This window comes from Bombina bombina, chromosome 7 (genome assembly GCF_027579735.1).
Source record: "Bombina bombina isolate aBomBom1 chromosome 7, aBomBom1.pri, whole genome shotgun sequence".
NCBI classification, from domain to species: domain Eukaryota; kingdom Metazoa; phylum Chordata; class Amphibia; order Anura; family Bombinatoridae; genus Bombina; species Bombina bombina.
Window position 1 is genome coordinate 572,028,124 of NC_069505.1, and position 17,322 is coordinate 572,045,445.

Below are 17,322 nucleotides of genomic sequence, written 5' to 3' on the forward strand. Positions count from 1 at the left end.
TAACTTCAAGTATTAACCCCTAATCTGCCGACCGGACCTCACCGCTACTCTAATAAATGTATTAACCCTTAAAGCTAAGTCTAACCTTAACACTAACAACCCCCTAAATTAAATATAATTTAAATCTAACGAAATAAATTAACTCTTATTAAATAACTTTTTCCTATTTAAAGCTAAATACTTACCTGTAAAATAAACCCTAATATAGCTACAATATAAATAATAATTATATTGTAGCTATTTTAGGATTAATATTTATTTTACAGGCAACTTTGTATTTATTTTAACCAGGTACAATAGCTATTAAATAGTTAATAACTATTTAATAGCTACCTAGTTAAAATAATATCAAAATTACCTGTAAAATAAATCCTAACCTAAGTTACAATTAAACCTAACACTACACTATCAATAAATTAATTAAATAAAATACCTACAAATAAATACAATTAAATAAACTAACTAAAGTACAAAAAATAAAAAAAGCTAAGTTACAAAAAATAAAAAAATTAATTACAAACATAATAAAAATATTACAACAATTTTAAGCTAATTACACCTACTCTAAGCCCCCTAATAAAATAAAGCCCCCCAAAATAAAAAAAATGCCCTACCCTATTCTAAAATTAAAATAGAAAAGATATTTTACCTTACCAGCCCTTAAAAGGGCTTTTTGCGGGGCATGCCCCAAAGAATTCAGCTCTTTTGCCTGTAAAAAAAAACATACAATACCCCCCCCAACATTACAACCCACCACCCACATACCCCTAATCTAACCCAAACCCCCCTTAAATTAACCTAACACTAAGCCCCTGAAGATCTTCCTACCTTGTCTTCACCATGCCAGGTATCACCGATCGTTCCAGGCTTCGAAGTCTTCATCCAAGCCCAAGCGGGGGCTGGAGATCCATAGCCCAAGCGGGGGCTGGAGATCCATCATCCGGCTGAAGTCTTCTAACAAGCGGCAAGAAGAAGTCCAGAAGAGGCTCCAAAGTCTTCATCCTATCCGCGCAGAAGAGGAGATCCGGACCGGCAACCATCTTCTTCCAAGCGGCATCTTCTATCTTCATCCGATGACGAGCGGCTCCATCTTGAAGACCTCCAGCGCGGATCCATCCTCTTCTTCCGACGTCCTAAGTCCGAATGAAGGTTCCTTTAAATGACGTCATCCAAGATGGCATCCCTCGAATTCTGATTGGCTGATAGGATTCTATCAGCCAATCGGAATTAAGGTAGGGAAAATCTGATTGGCTGATTGAATCAGCCAATCAGATTGAGCTCGCATTCTATTGGCTGTTCCGATCAGCCAATAGAATGCGAGCTCAATCTGATTGGCTGATTTGATCAGCCAATCGGATTGAACTTGAATCTGATTGGCTGATTCCATCAGCCAATCAGATTTTTCCTACCTTAATTCCGCTTTAGGGGTTAATACATTTATTAGAGTAGCGGTGAGGTCCGGTCGGCAGATTAGGGGTTAATACTTGAAATTAGGTGTCAGCGATGTTAGGGAGGGCAGATTAGGGGTTAATACTATTTATTATAGGGTTAGTGAGGCGGATTAGGGGTTAATACATTTATTATAGTAGCGGTGAGGTCCGGTCGGCAGATTAGGGGTTAATAATTGTAGGTAGCTGGCGGCGACGTTGGGGGCGGCAGATTAGGGGTTAATAAACATAATATAGGGGTCGGCGGTGTTAGGGGCAGCAGATTAGGGGTACATAGGGATAACGTAGGTGGCAGCGGTGTGCGGTCGGCAGATTAGGGGTTAAAAAAATTATTAGAGTGGCGGTGATGTGGGGGGGCCTCGGTTTAGGGGTAGATAGGTAGTTTATGGGTGTTAGTGTACTTTAGAGCACAGTAGTTAAGAGCTTTATAAACCGGCATTAGCCCATAAAGCTCTTAACTCCTGACTTTTTTCTGTGGCTGGAGGTTTGTCGTTAGATTTCTAACGCTCACTTCAGCCAAGACTCTAAATACCAGCGTTAGAAAGATCCCATTGAAAAGATAGGATACGCAAATGGCGTAAGGGGATCTGCGGTATGGAAAAGTCGCGGCTGCAAAGTGAGCGTTAGACCCTTACCTACAAAACTCTAAATACCAGCGGTAGCCCAAAACCAGCGTTAGGAGCCTCTAACGCTGGTTTTGACGACTAACGCCAAACTCTAAATCTAGGCGTAAGAGAGGTATACATGCCATTGTGTAGGGGAGTCTGGCATTGCTGCCTAAGAGGGGTATACATGTCATGGTGTAGGAGAGGCTGGCATTGCTGCCTAAGAGGGGTATACATGCCATTGTGTAGGGGAGGCTGGCATTGCTGCCTAAGAGGGGTATACATGCCATTGTGTAGGGAAGGCTGGCATTGCTGCCTAAGAGGGGTATACATGTCATTGTGTATGGGGATGCTGGCATTGCTGCTGCCAGTACTTTTTATACATGTTATGGAGTAATGTATATATGAAGTGGAAGGATAATATATCTTTAGTTTACATGTGTAGTTATCATACCCATATATACTCATATACGCTATAAAGAAATATTGGCACTACTGCTTCCAGCACAGTACGTCTCATCTCACTAAACTGGCAGAGTTACATTTTGTTATCGAATTGGTATCAGAATAGCAGGGAGTTGGTCAATATTTGATCTGCAATACTGATCTGTCCTTTGTTCTCTGATCTCCTGGCAAGTAGATGGTGGCTGCATAGAGGACACTAGCAGGCATCAGTGGGTGGGTGCTGGGACATATAAATTACATTCTCTGTGATTAGGGCACATTTTACTGTCCACAAAGACATGGGGACCTTCTCTTTCTGGCTGTCTCTGTCCTGTCTCGTGGCTGCTGGCTATGGGGAATCTTTTAAGTGTGTGGATATGATATGGCTACCACCAAATTTAAATCAGGTAAGATTTAGTGTGAAAGAGAACATAAAATTGTGACGTAAAAAGGCAGCAGGTAGCCAGACACTGAGACTGGGAGATAAATCTAACGTATAACAAGGTTTATTTAAAAATATATTTTTGTTTTAGAAAATGTGCTTGCACCATGGACTATAGGCAAAATAAACCAATTCTGTATCTTAAAGTGAAGGTAAAGTTTCACATATTACACTTTTGCCCCTGTAAATGCTATTAAAATAAATGGGACTTTAAGTCATGAAAATGTTATAATCGCTATATTTATCTATTTATTACTGTTTCTTGATCCGATTCCGAACCCTTTTAAAACAACGCGTTTCTTTTATTTTTTTCCATAATACCGGTCATGTTTTCTGACTATCCAATTGAAACACTGGCCGTTAGGCGGCCGTCATATGATGTCACCGATTTATTGTTCTATATGCGCATGCGCGGCAATCACTTCCTTTCCTTTCTTCTCACAGCTCGTTACAGTTTAGCGCATGCGCTTTTTTTATTTCGCCAGGCATCGTCTTGGCTGTTGCAAGGAATATTGACGCCAGCGCTTTAGGTCTAAGATTTTTTCTTTCACCAGGCGCAAATCGAATGTTCGGCATAAGCTGCGCATGCACAAGTGAGCCGTAAATCGGCAACGCACTTTGGAAGTACGTACAGAGCGGGTGAAAAATCAGGAAATGAAAGGAGGGAGGAGCGAAGAACAGCAGAGACTGTAAATATAAACGTTTAAAAATACAATAATATATATACAATGATGAAAAAAAACTTAGAGATCACAGTATATACTAGATCCTGGTTTCTCAACAGCCGGGCCGTGGCCCAGTACCGGGCCGTGATAGCCCTGCTGGTGGGCCCTGACCTGTCATGCCCCCACTGCACACTCTTACCCCACTGCACACAAGGGGCAGACTGAGACCAATCAAGGCCCCAGGAAAACTGTCTCACACTGACCCAAATGTATTCAAATGTATGCAAATAAACATGGTAGCCTCCCTGCCCTAACCCCAACAGGCCCATCAACCTCCAGAGCCAGGACCCCCAACATTAAGGGCCAAAGAAAGGGCCCCCAAACTCCAGGGCCAGACCTCACACTCCATGGCCCTCACAGCGACAGACCCTCGGCAGGACCCCCACACTCCAGGGCCCCCACAAAACCCACACTGAACTGCTTAGTTACTGATAGGGCAAATCCCTGATGCTTACTCTCTCTCTCTCTATATATATATATCTATATATATCTATATATATCTATATATATATATATATATAGAGAGTAAGTATATATATACAGTATATATATATATATATAGAGAGAGTAAGTATATATATACAGTATATATATATATATATAGAGAGAGAGTAAGTATATATATACAGTATATATATATATATATATATAGAGAGAGTAAGTATATATATACAGTATATATATATATATATATAGAGAGAGTAAGTATATATATACAGTATATATATATATATATATAGAGAGAGTAAGTATATATATACAGTATATATATATATATATAGAGAGAGTAAGTATATATATACAGTATATATATATATATATAGAGAGAGTAAGTATATATATACAGTATATATATATATATATAGAGAGAGTAAGTATATATATACAGTATATATATATATATATATAGAGAGAGTAAGTATATATATACAGTATATATATATATATATATAGAGAGTAAGTATATATATACAGTATATATATATATATATAGAGAGAGAGTAAGTATATATATACAGTATATATATATATATACCGTGCCCTGGACATGTCCAGCTAAAGTTTACCGGGCCTTGAGGTCACTTTGGTTGAGAACCACTGTACTAGATGAATAATAGAATACAGGCATCAAAAAAGCAAAACTTTACCTTCACTTTAAGTATACAGCATAATGTTGCAAATTGTCGCAATCATCTACATTATTTTACCTTCCTTAATAAGGGTTATCATGTGTCCAGTATTCAAACAGAATATCCAGTAAAAATAAAAAAGGCACTTAAAGGGACAGTCTAGTCCAAAAAAACATTTATGATTCATATAGGACATGCAATTTTCCAATTTACGTTTATCACACATTTTGCTTTGTTCTCTTGGTATTCTAAGTTGAAAGCTAAACCTAGGTAGGCTCATATGCTAATTTCTCTAGAGGACCACCTTTTATTTTAATGCATTTGACAGTTTTTCACTACTAGAGGGCGTTAGTGCATGTGTTCCATATAGATAACATTGTGCCCACGCATATGGAGTTACCTAGGAGTAAGCACTGATTGGCTAAATGCAAGTCTGTCAAAAGAACTGAGATGAGGGGTGAATTCTGCAGAGGCTTAGATACAAGGTAATCACGGAGGTAAAAAGTGTTTTAATATAGCTGTGTTGGTTATGCAAAATTAGGGAATGGGTAGTAAAAGGATTATCTATACTTTTAAACAATAAAAATTCTGGCATAGACTGTCCCTTTAAAGGGATATAAAACAGTATGAACTAACATACGTTTCTATATACTGCAGACAAAGCTTACCTGCCAAATGGTTTATTTTTTAACCCTCATTAACCCCTTTAATTAAGGCATAGTTTTGTTTGCAGCAAGATCCCCCCTGGGCATTTCCATATACGGAAGGTGCTATCAATGCCACAGCTACAGCAGAATGCACTAATGCACATGCACGGTAGGGGCCATAGTCACATGACACCTGACAAAGCAGTGCGCAGTATAATGCTGAAGCTTTCACAAAGCATGTGACATTATCCCCATGGAAAAAAGCAAGCCTCTTGGCAACAAACAATAGCATTATCTTTTGTCCTTCCTCAAACCCCCCTTACTTGCATAAGTAATTATCTTCACATGCACACTGTTATATGATACCTAAGGGTTTAGAGTAAGACACTGATAAGGGAGGTGGAGTAGCTAGACCTGGGAACACTAAACTTTAAGTCATTTTGCAGATTTTTGGAAATTTTATTAAAATACTTATAAGCGTTTTTTTCCACATACTGTTTTACCTTAGTTAACCCTTTTTTTCTTCTTAAATGGAAAGAGTCCACAGCTTTTGGGAAATAAGAACCTGGCCACCATGAGGGGGAAAGACACCCCAGCCAAAGGCTTAAATACTCCTCCTACTCCCCTCATCCCCCAGTCATTCTTTGCCTTTCGTCCCAGGAGGTTGGCAGAGAAGTGTCAGAAGTTTGTTTTGTCTCTTATGGAGGGTAGTACTCTTCGACATGGGACGGGAGTTTTAAGTAGTCCTATCAGTCTCTCAGTGAGGGTCTGGATGAAAGTTATAGGGGGGTAGTTATCAAGCCGTCTACTTTACCTGCCTTCGCCGGTTCAATACGCCCGCCTAAGCTCGCCTACCATCGCCGCCGCGGACCTGCAAAATTGCGCCTAAGTTATCAATAAAGCTGTCAAAAAGCCGCGCACCAAGTACGGGGCGATGAGCAGCGGATTGTGAGAGTTATCACTCATCCGATCTCGCTGCTTTTCGGCTTTTTCCCAGCTTTATTGATAAGCTGTCACTAAGCACCCACACTAACTACACTGTTCTACCCCCTATACCGGCGCCCCCGGAGCCCCCCGCAACTCAATAAAGTTATTAACCCCTAAACCGCCGCTCCTAGACCCCACCGCAACTCTTATAAATGTATTAACCCCTAAACCGCCACTGCCGGACCCCGCCGCCACCTACATTATACCTAGTAACCCTTATCCTGCCCCCCCTATACCGCCGCCCTCTATAAAAAAGTTATTAACCCCTATCCTGCTGATCCCGGACCTCGCCGGGATCAGCAGGATAGTTTAACCACTAAACCGCTGCTCCCGGAGCCCTCCGCAAGCTATAATATATATGTTAACCCCTAAACCGCCGCTCCCGGACCCTGCCGCAACCTATATTAAACTTATTAACCCCTAATCTGCCCCCCCTACACCGTCGCCACCTATAATACATTTATTAACCCCTATCCTGCCCCCCCTACACCGCCGCCACTGTAATAAAATTATTAACCCCTAAACCTAAGTCTAACCCGAACACCCCCCTAACTTAAATATTAATTAAATAAATCTAAATAATATTTCTCTTATTAACTAAATTAATCCTATTTAAAACTAAATACTTACCTTTAAAATAAACCCTAATATAGCTACAATATAAATAATAATTATATTGCAGCTATCTTAGGATTTATTTTTATTTTACAGGCAAATTTCAATTTATTTTAATTAGGTACAATAGCTATTAAATAGTTATTAACTATTTAATAGCTACCTAGCTAAAATAAAGAGAAATTAACCTGTAAAATAAAAACTAACCTAAGTTACAATTACACCTAACACTACACAATACTTTAATAAATTATTTCTATTTAAAACTAAAAACTTACCTGGAAAATAAACCCTAAGATAGCTACAATATAATTAATAATTATATTGTAGCTATTTTAGGATTTATATTTATTTTACAGGTAACTTTGTATTTATTTTAGCTAGTTAGAATAGTTATTAAATAGTTATTAACTATTTAATAACTACCTAGCTAAAAGAAATACAAAATTACCTGTAAAATAAATCCTAACCTAAGTTACAATTAAACCTAACACTACACTATCATTAAATTAATTAAATAAATTAACTACAAATAACTACAATTAAATAAACTAACTAAAGTGCAAAAAATAAAAAAAGCTAAGTTACAAACATTTAAAAAATATTACAACAATTTTAAGCTACTTACTTTTAATCTAAGCCCCCTAATAAAATAACAAAGCCCCCAAAATAAAAAAAATCCCTACCCTATTCTAAATTAAAACGTTCAAAGCTCTTTTACCTTACCAGCCCTTAAAAGGGCCTTTTGCGGGGCATGCCCCAAAGAATTCTGCTCTTTTGCCTGTAAAAGAAAAATACAACCCCCCCAACATTAAAACCCACCACCCACATACCCCTAATCTAACCCAAACCCCCCTTAAAAAACCTAACACTACCCCCCTGAAGATCACCCTACCTTGAGTTGTCTTCAGCCAGCCGACCATCGATGGAACCGAAGAGGAGATCCGGAGCGGCAGAAGTCATCATCCAAGGGGCGCTGAAGAAATCTTCCATCCGATGAAGTCATCATCCAGGCGGCGCTTAAGAAGTCTTCCATCCGGGCGATGTCATCATCCAAGCGGCGTTACCTGTAAAATAAATATAAATCCTAAAATAGCTACAAAATAATTATTAATTACATTGTAGCTATCTTAGGGTTTATTTTACAGTTAAGTATTTAGTTTTAAATAGGAATAATTTTTTAACGTATAGTGTAGTGTTAGGTGTAATTGTAACTTAGGTTAGTTTTTATTTTATAGGTTAATTTCTCTTTATTTTAGCTAGGTAGCTATTAAATAGTTAATAACTATTTAATAGCTATTGTACCTAGTTAAAATAAATTGAAATTTGCCTGTAAAATAAATATAAATCCTAAGATAGCTACAATATAATTATTAATTACATTGTAGCTATCTTAGGGTTTATTTTATAGGTAAGTATTTAGTTTTAAATAGGATTAATTTACGGCTAGATTTGGAGTTTGGCGGCCAAGGGGGTGCGTTAGCTACGCAGGCTTTTTTCTGGCCGCACCATAAAAATAACTCTGGTATTGAGAGTCCACAAAAATGCTGCGTTAGGCTCCAAAAAAGGAGCGTAGAGCATTTTTACCGCAACTGCAACTCTCGATACCAGAGTTGCTTACGGACGCGGCCAGCCTCAAAAACGTGCTCGTGCACGATTCCCCCATAGGAAACAATGGGGCTGTTTGAGCTGAAAAAAAACCTAACACCTGCAAAAAAGCAGCGTTCAGCTCCTAACGCAGCCCCATTGTTTGCTATGGGGAAACACTTCCTACGTCTGCACCTAACACCCTAACATGTACCCCGAGTCTAAACACCCCTAACCTTACACTTATTAACCCCTAATCTGCCGCCCCCGCTATCGCTGACACCTGCATATTATTTTTAACCCCTAATCTGCCGCTCCGTAAACCGCCGCTACTTACATTATCCCTATGTACCCCTAATCTGCTGCCCCTAACACCGCCGACCCCTATATTATATTTATTAACCCCTAATCTGCCCCCCACAACGTCGCCGCCAACTACTTACACTTATTAACCCCTAATCTGCCGACCGCAAAGCGCCGCCACCTACGTTATCCTTATGAACCCCTAATCTGCTGCCCCTAACACCGCCGACCCCTATATTATATTTATTAACCCCTAATCTGACCCCCACAACGTCGCCTCCACCTGCCTACACTTATTAACCCCTAATCTGCCGAGCGGACCGCACCGCTACTATAATAAATGTATTAACCCCTAATCCGCCTCACTAACCCTATAATAAATAGTATTAACCCCTAATCTGCCCTCCCTAACATCGCCGACACCTAACTTCAATTATTAACCCCTAATCTGCCGACCGGAGCTCACCGCTATTCTAATAAATGTATTAACCCCTAAAGCTAAGTCTAACCCTAACACTAACACCCCCCTAAATTAAATATAATTTACATCTAACGAAATTAATTATCTCTTATTAAATAAATTATTCCTATTTAAAGCTAAATACTTAACTGTAAAATAAATCCTAATATAGCTACAATATAAATAATAATTACATTGTAGCTATTTTAGGATTAATATTTATTTTACAGGCAACTTTGTAATTATTTTAACCAGGTACAATAGCTATTAAATAGTTAAGAACTATTTAATAGTTACCTAGTTAAAATAATTACAAAATTACCTGTAAAATAAATCCTAACCTAAGTTACAATTAAACCTAACACTATACTATCATTAAATTAATTAAATAAAATATCTACAATTACCTACAATAAAACCTAACACTACACTATTAATAAATAAATTAAATACAATTCCTACAAATAACTACAATGAAATAAACTAACTAAAGTACAAAAAATAAAAAAGAACTAAGTTACAAAAAATAAAAAAATATTTACAAACATAAGAAAAATATTACAACAATTTTAAACTAATTACACCTACTCTAAGCCCCCTAATAAAATAACAAAGACCCCCAAAATAAAAAATGCCCTACCCTATTCTAAATTACTACATGTCAAAGCTCTTTTACCTTACCAGCCCTGAACAGGGCCCTTTGCGGGGCATGCCCCAAGAAATTCAGCTCTTTTGCCTGTAAAAAAAAACATACAATACCCCCCCCCAACATTACAACCCACCACCCACATACCCCTAATCTAACCCAAACCCCCCTTAAATAAACCTAACACTAAGCCCCTGAAGATCTTCCTACCTTGTCTTCACCTCACCAGGTATCACCGAACCGTCCTGGCTCCAAAATCTTCATCCAACCCAAGCGGGGGCTAGACATCCATCATCCGACGGCTGAAGAAGTCCAGAAGAGGGTCCAAAGTCTTCATCCTATCCGGGAAGAAGAGTAGATCCGGACCGGCAACCATCTTCTTCCAAGCGGCATCTTCTATCTTCATCCGATGACGACCGGCTCCATCCTGAAGACCTCCAGCGCGGACCCATCTTCCTCCGGCGACGTCCAACTGAAGAATGACGGTTCCTTTAAGGGACGTCATCCAAGATGGCGTCCCTCGAATTCCGATTGGCTGATAGGATTCTATCAGCCAATCGGAATTAAGGTAGGAATATTCTGATTGGCTGATGGAATCAGCCAATCAGAATCAAGTTCAATCCGATTGGCTGATCGGAACAGCCAATAGAATGCGAGCTCAATCTGATTGTTATTTTATTAGGGGGCTTAGAGTAGGTGTAATTAGTTTAAAATTGTTGTAATATTTTTCTTATGTTTGTAAATATTTTTTTATTTTTTGTAACTTAGTTCTTTTTTATTTTTTGTACTTTAGTCAGTTTATTTCATTGTAGTTATTTGTAGGAATTGTATTTAATTTATTTATTGATAGTGTAGTGTTAGGTTTTATTGTAGGTAATTGTAAATATTTTATTTAATTAATTTAATGATAGTATAGTGTTAGGTTTAATTGTAACTTAGGATAGGATTTATTTTACAGGTAATTTTGTAATTATTTTAACTAGGTAACTATTAAATAGTTCTTAACTATTTAATAGCTATTGTACCTGGTTAAAATAATTATAAAGTTGCCTGTAAAATAAATATTAATCCTAAAATAGCTACAATGTAATTATTATTTATATTGTAGCTATATTAGGATTTATTTTACAGGTAAGTATTTAGCTTTAAATAGGAATAATTTATTTAATAAGAGATAATTAATTTCGTTAGATGTAAATTATATTTAATTTAGGGGGGTGTTAGTGTTAGGGTTAGACTTAGCTTTAGGGGTTAATACATTTATTAGAATAGCGGTGAGCTCCGGTTGGCAGATTAGGGGTTAATAATTGAATTTAGGTGTCGGCGATGTTAGGGAGGGCAGATTAGGGGTTAATACTATTTATTATAGGGTTAGTGAGGCAGATTAGGGGTTAATAATTTTATTATAGTAGCGGTGCGGTCCGCTCGGCAGATTAGGGGTTAATAAGTGTAGGCAGGTGGAGGCGACGTTGAGGGGGGCAGATTAGGGGTTAATAAATATAATATAGGGGTCGGCGGTGTTAGGGGCAGCAGATTAGGGGTACATAAGGATAACTTAAGTAGCGGCACTTTGCGGTTGGCAGATTAGGGGTTAATTATTGTAGGTATCTGGCAGCGACGTTGTGGGGGGCAGGTTAGAGGTTAATAAATATAATATAGGGGTCGGCGGTGTTAGGGGCAGCAGATTAGGGGTACATAAGTATAACGTAGGTGGCGGTCGGCAGATTAGGGGTTTAAAAAATTTAATCGAGTGGCGGCGATGTGGGGGGACCTCAGTTTAGGGGTACATAGGTAGTTTATGGGTGTTAGTGTACTTTAGAGCACAGTAGTTAAGAGCTTTATGAACCGGCGTTAGCCCAAAAAGATCTTAACTCCTGGTTTTTTTCTGCGGCTGGAGTTTTGTCGTTAGAGCTCTAACGCTCACTTCAGCCACGACTCTAAATACCGGAGTTAGAAAGTTCCCATTGAAAAGATAGGATACGTAATTTACGTAAGGGGATCTGCGGTATGGAAAAGTCGCGGCTGAAAAGTGAGCGTTAGACCCTATTTTGAGTGACTCCAAATACCGGAGTTAGCCTAAAACCAGCGTTAGGAGCCTCTAACGCTGGTTTTCACGGCTACCGCCAAACTCCAAATCTAGGCCTTAGTTAATTAGAGAAATATTATTTAGATTTATTTAATTAATATTTAAGTTAGGGGGGTGTTAGGGTTAGGGTTAGACTTAGGTTTAGGGGTTAATAATTTTATTACAGTTGCGGCGGTGTAGGAGGGGCAGGATAGGGGTTAATAAATTTATTATAGGTGGCGACGGTGTAGGGGGGGCAGATTAGGGGTTAATAAGTTTAATATAGGTTGCGGCGGGGTCCGGGAGTGGCGGTTTAGGGGTTAAACTATTTATTTAGTTGCAGCGAGGTCCGGGATCGGCAGGATAGGGGTTAATAACTTTATTATAGAGGGCGGCGGTATAGGGGGGGCAGGATAGGGGTTAATAGGTATCATGTAGGTGGCGGCGGGGTCTGGGAGTGGCGGTTTAGGGGTTAACATATTTAGTATAGCTTGCGGCGGGGTCCGGGAGTGGCGGTTTAGGGGTTAACATATTTAGTATAGCTTGCGGCGGGGTCCGGGAACGGCGGTTTAGGGGTTAACATATTTATTATAGCTTGCGGTGGGCTCCGGGAGCGGCGGTTTAGGGGTAATACATTTATTTAGTTGCGGCAGTGTAGGGGGGACAGATTAGGGGTGTTTAGACTCGGGGTACATGTTAGGGTGTTAGGTGCAGACATCTCCCATAGGAATCAATGGGATGTCTGGCAGCAGCGAACATGAACTTTCGCTATGGTCAGACTCCCAGGGCGGCGGTTTGAAAACCAGGTACGCTGGGCCGGAAAATTGCCGAGCTTACCTGCTAGTTATTTGATAACTAGCAAAAGTAGTCAGATAGTGCAGCACTTGTGTGTGGAACATCTGGAGTGACGTAAGCATCTATCTGTTGTCGGACTAAGTCCGGCGGATCGAAGCTTACGTCACAAAATTCTACGGCCTAGATTTGGAGTTTGGCGGTAAAAGGGCTGTTAACGCTCCGCGGGCTTTTTTCTGGCCGCACCATAAAATTAACTCTGGTATCGAGAGTTCAAACAAATGCTGCGTTAGGCTCCAAAAAAGGAGCGTAGAGCATTTTTACCGCAAATGCAACTCTCGATACCAGAGTTGCTTACGGACGCGGCCAGCCTCAAAAACGTGCTCGTGCACGATTCCCCCATAGGAAACAATGGGGCTGTTTGAGCTGAAAAAAAACCTAACACCTGCAAAAAAGCAGCGTTCAGCTCCTAACGCAGCCCCATTGTTTCCTATGGGGAAACAATTCCTACGTCTGCACCTAACACTCTAACATGTACCCCGAGTCTAAACACCCCTACCCTTACACTTATTAACCCCTAATCTGCCGCCCCCCGCTATCGCTGACACCTGCATATTTTTTTTAACCCCTAATCTGCCGCTCCGTAAACCGCCGCAACCTACGTTATCCCTATGTACCCCTAATCTGCTGCCCTAACATCGCCGACCCCTATATTATATTTATTAACCCCTAATCTGCCCCCCTCAACGTCGCCGACACCTGCCTACACTTATTAACCCCTAATCTGCCGAGCGGACCTGAGCGCTACTATAATAAAGTTATTAACCCCTAATCCGCCTCACTAACCCTATCATAAATAGTATTAACCCCTAATCTGCCCTCCCTAACATCGCCGACACCTACCTTCAATTATTAACCCCTAATCTGACGACCGGAGCTCACCGCTATTCTAATAAATTGATTAACCCCTAAAGCTAAGTCTAACCCTAACACTAACACCCCCCTAAGTTAAATATAATTTACATCTAACGAAATTAATTAACTCTTATTAAATAAATGATTCCTATTTAAAGCTAAATACTTACCTGTAAAATAAATCCTAATATAGCTACAATATAAATTATAATTACATTGTAGCTATTTTAGGATTAATATTTATTTTACAGGCAACTTTGTAATTATTTTAACTAGGTACAATAGCTATTAAATAGTTAAGAACTATTTAATAGCTACCTAGTTAAAATAATAACAAATTTACCTGTAAAATAAATCCTAACCTAAGATATAATTAAACCTAACACTACCCTATCAATAAAATAATTAAATAAACTACCTACAATTACCTACAATTAACCTAACACTACACTATCAATAAATTAATTAAACACAATTGCTACAAATAAATACAATTAAATAAACTAGCTAAAGTACAAAAAATAAAAAAGAACTAAGTTACAAAAAATAAAAAAATATTTACAAACATAAGAAAAATATTACAACAATTTTAAACTAATTACACCTACTCTAAGCCCCCTAATAAAATAACAAAGCCCCCCAAAATAAAAAATTCCCTACCCTATTCTAAATTAAAAAAGTTACAAGCTCTTTTACCTTACCAGCCCTGAACAGGGCCCTTTGCGGGGCATGCCCCAAGAATTTCAGCTCTTTTGCCTGTAAAAGAATAAATACAATACCCCCCCCCCAACATTACAACCCACCACCCACATACCCCTAATCTAACCCAAACCCCCCTTAAATAAACCTAACACTAAGCCCCTGAAGATCTTCCTACCTTGTCTTCACCATACCAGGTTCACCGATCCGTCCTGGCTCCAACATCTTCATCCAACCCAAGCGGGGGTTGGCGATCCATCATCCGGTGCTGAAGAGGTCCAGAAGAGGCTCCAAAGTCTTCCTCCTATCCGGCAAGAAGAGGACATCCGGACCGGCAAACATCTTCTCCAAGCGGCATCTTCGATCTTCTTCCATCCGGTGCGGAGCGGGTCCATCTTGAAGCAGGCGACGCGGATCCATCCTCTTCTTCCGTTGTCTCCCGACGAATGACGGTTCCTTTAAGGGACGTCATCCAAGATGGCGTCCCTCGAATTCCGATTGGCTGATAGAATCCTATCAGCCAATCGGAATTAAGGTTGGAATTTTCTGATTGGCTGATGGAATCAGCCAATCAGAATCAAGTTCAATCCGATTGGCTGATCCAATCAGCCAATCAGATTGAGCTCGCATTCTATTGGCTGTTCCGATCAGCCAATAGAATGCAAGCTCAATCTGATTGGCTGATTGGATCAGCCAATCGGATTGAACTTGATTCTGATTGGCTGATTCCATCAGCCAATCAGAAAATTCCTACCTTAATTCCGATTGGCTGATAGAATCCTATCAGCCAATCGGAATTCGAGGGACGCCATCTTGGATGACGTCCCTTAAAGGAACCGTCATTCGTCGGGAGACAACGGAAGAAGAGGATGGATCCGCGTCGCCTGCTTCAAGATGGACCCGCTCCGCACCGGATGGAAGAAGATCGAAGATGTCGCTTGGAGAAGATGTTTGCCGGTCCGGATGTCCTCTTCTTGCCGGATAGGAGGAAGACTTTGGAGCCTCTTCTGGACCTCTTCAGCACCGGATGATGGATCGCCAACCCCCGCTTGGGTTGGATGAAGATGTTGGAGCCAGGACGGATCGGTGAACCTGGTATGGTGAAGACAAGGTAGGAAGATCTTCAGGGGCTTAGTGTTAGGTTTATTTAAGGGGGGTTTGGGTTAGATTAGGGGTATGTGGGTGGTGGGTTGTAATGTTGGGGGGGGGGTATTGTATTTATTCTTTTACAGGCAAAAGAGCTGAAATTCTTGGGGCATGCCCCGCAAAGGGCCCTGTTCAGGGCTGGTAAGGTAAAAGAGCTTGTAACTTTTTTAATTTAGAATAGGGTAGGGAATTTTTTATTCGGGGGCTTAGAGTAGGTGTAATTAGTTTAAAATTGTTGTAATATTTTTCTTATGTTTGTAAATATTTTTTTATTTTTTGTAACTTAGTTCTTTTTTATTTTTTGTACTTTAGCTAGTTTATTTAATTGTATTTATTTGTAGCAATTGTGTTTAATTAATTTATTGATAGTGTAGTGTTAGGTTAATTGTAGGTAATTGTAGGTAGTTTATTTAATTATTTTATTGATAGGGTAGTGTTAGGTTTAATTATATCTTAGGTTAGGATTTATTTTACAGGTAAATTTGTTATTATTTTAACTAGGTAGCTATTAAATAGTTCTTAACTATTTAATAGCTATTGTACATGGTTAAAATAATTACAAAGTTGTCTGTAAAATAAATATTAATCCTAAAATAGCTACAATGTAATTATAATTTATATTGTAGCTATATTAGGATTTATTTTACAGGTAAGTATTTAGCTTTAAATAGGAATCATTTATTTAATAAGAGTTAATTAATTTCGTTAGATGTAAATTATATTTAACTTAGGGGGGTGTTAGTGTTAGGGTTAGACTTAGCTTTAGGGGTTAATCAATTTATTAGAATAGCGGTGAGCTCCGGTCGTCAGATTAGGGGTTAATAATTGAAGGTAGGTGTCGGCGATGTTAGGGAGGGCAGATTAGGGGTTAATACTATTTATCATAGGGTTAGTGAGGCGGATTAGGGGTTAATAACTTTATTATAGTAGCGCTCAGGTCCGCTCTGCAGATTAGGGTTTAATAAGTGTAGGCAGGTGTCGGCGACGTTGAGGGGGGCAGATTAGGGGTTAATAAATATAATATAGGGGTCGGCGGTGTTAGGGGTAGCAGATTAGGGGTACATAGGGATAACGTAGGTGGCGGCGCTTTGCGGTCGGAAGATTAGGGGTTAATTATTTTAAGTAGCTGGCGGCGACGTTGTGGGGGGCAGGTTAGGGGTTAATAAATGTAATATAGGGGTCGGCGGGGTTAGGGGCAGCAGATTAGGGGTACATAAGTATAACGTAGGTGGCGGTCAGCAGATTAGGGGTTAAAAATTTTAATCGAGTGGCGGCGATGTGGGGGGAGCTCGGTTTAGGGGTACATAGGTAGTTTATGGGTGTTAGTGTACTTTAGGGTACAGTAGTTAAGAGCTTTATAAACCGGCGTTAGCCAGAAAGCTCTTAACTCCTGCTATTTTCAGGCGGCTGGAATTTTGTCGTTAGACTCTAAATACCAGCGTTAGAAAGATCCCATTGAAAAGATAGGATACGCAAATGGCGTAGGGGGATCTGCGGTATGGAAAAGTTGCGGCTGAAAAGTGAGCGTTAGACCCTTTAATCACTGACTCCAAATACCAGCGGGCGGCCAAAACCAGCGTTAGGAGCCTCTAACGCTGGTTTTGACGGCTACCGCCGAACTCCAAATCTAGGCCTACTTTTGCCGGTGTCTAGGGCTTGATAACTA

At 39.6% G+C, this 17,322-nt stretch overlaps 1 protein-coding gene across 1 annotated transcript in view; it reads left to right on the plus strand.

Annotated features, from left to right (window-relative positions):
• The first annotated feature begins 2,762 nt into the window (after positions 1-2,762).
• Positions 2,763-17,322, plus strand: part of LOC128667083 (uncharacterized) — a 141,211-nt gene continuing 126,651 nt past the window's right edge. Inside the window, exon 1 of the mRNA XM_053721970.1 lies at positions 2,763-2,904. Coding sequence (XP_053577945.1) covers positions 2,797-2,904 — 108 coding nt within the window. The 5' untranslated portion in view covers positions 2,763-2,796. The remainder of the gene's footprint in view (positions 2,905-17,322) is intronic.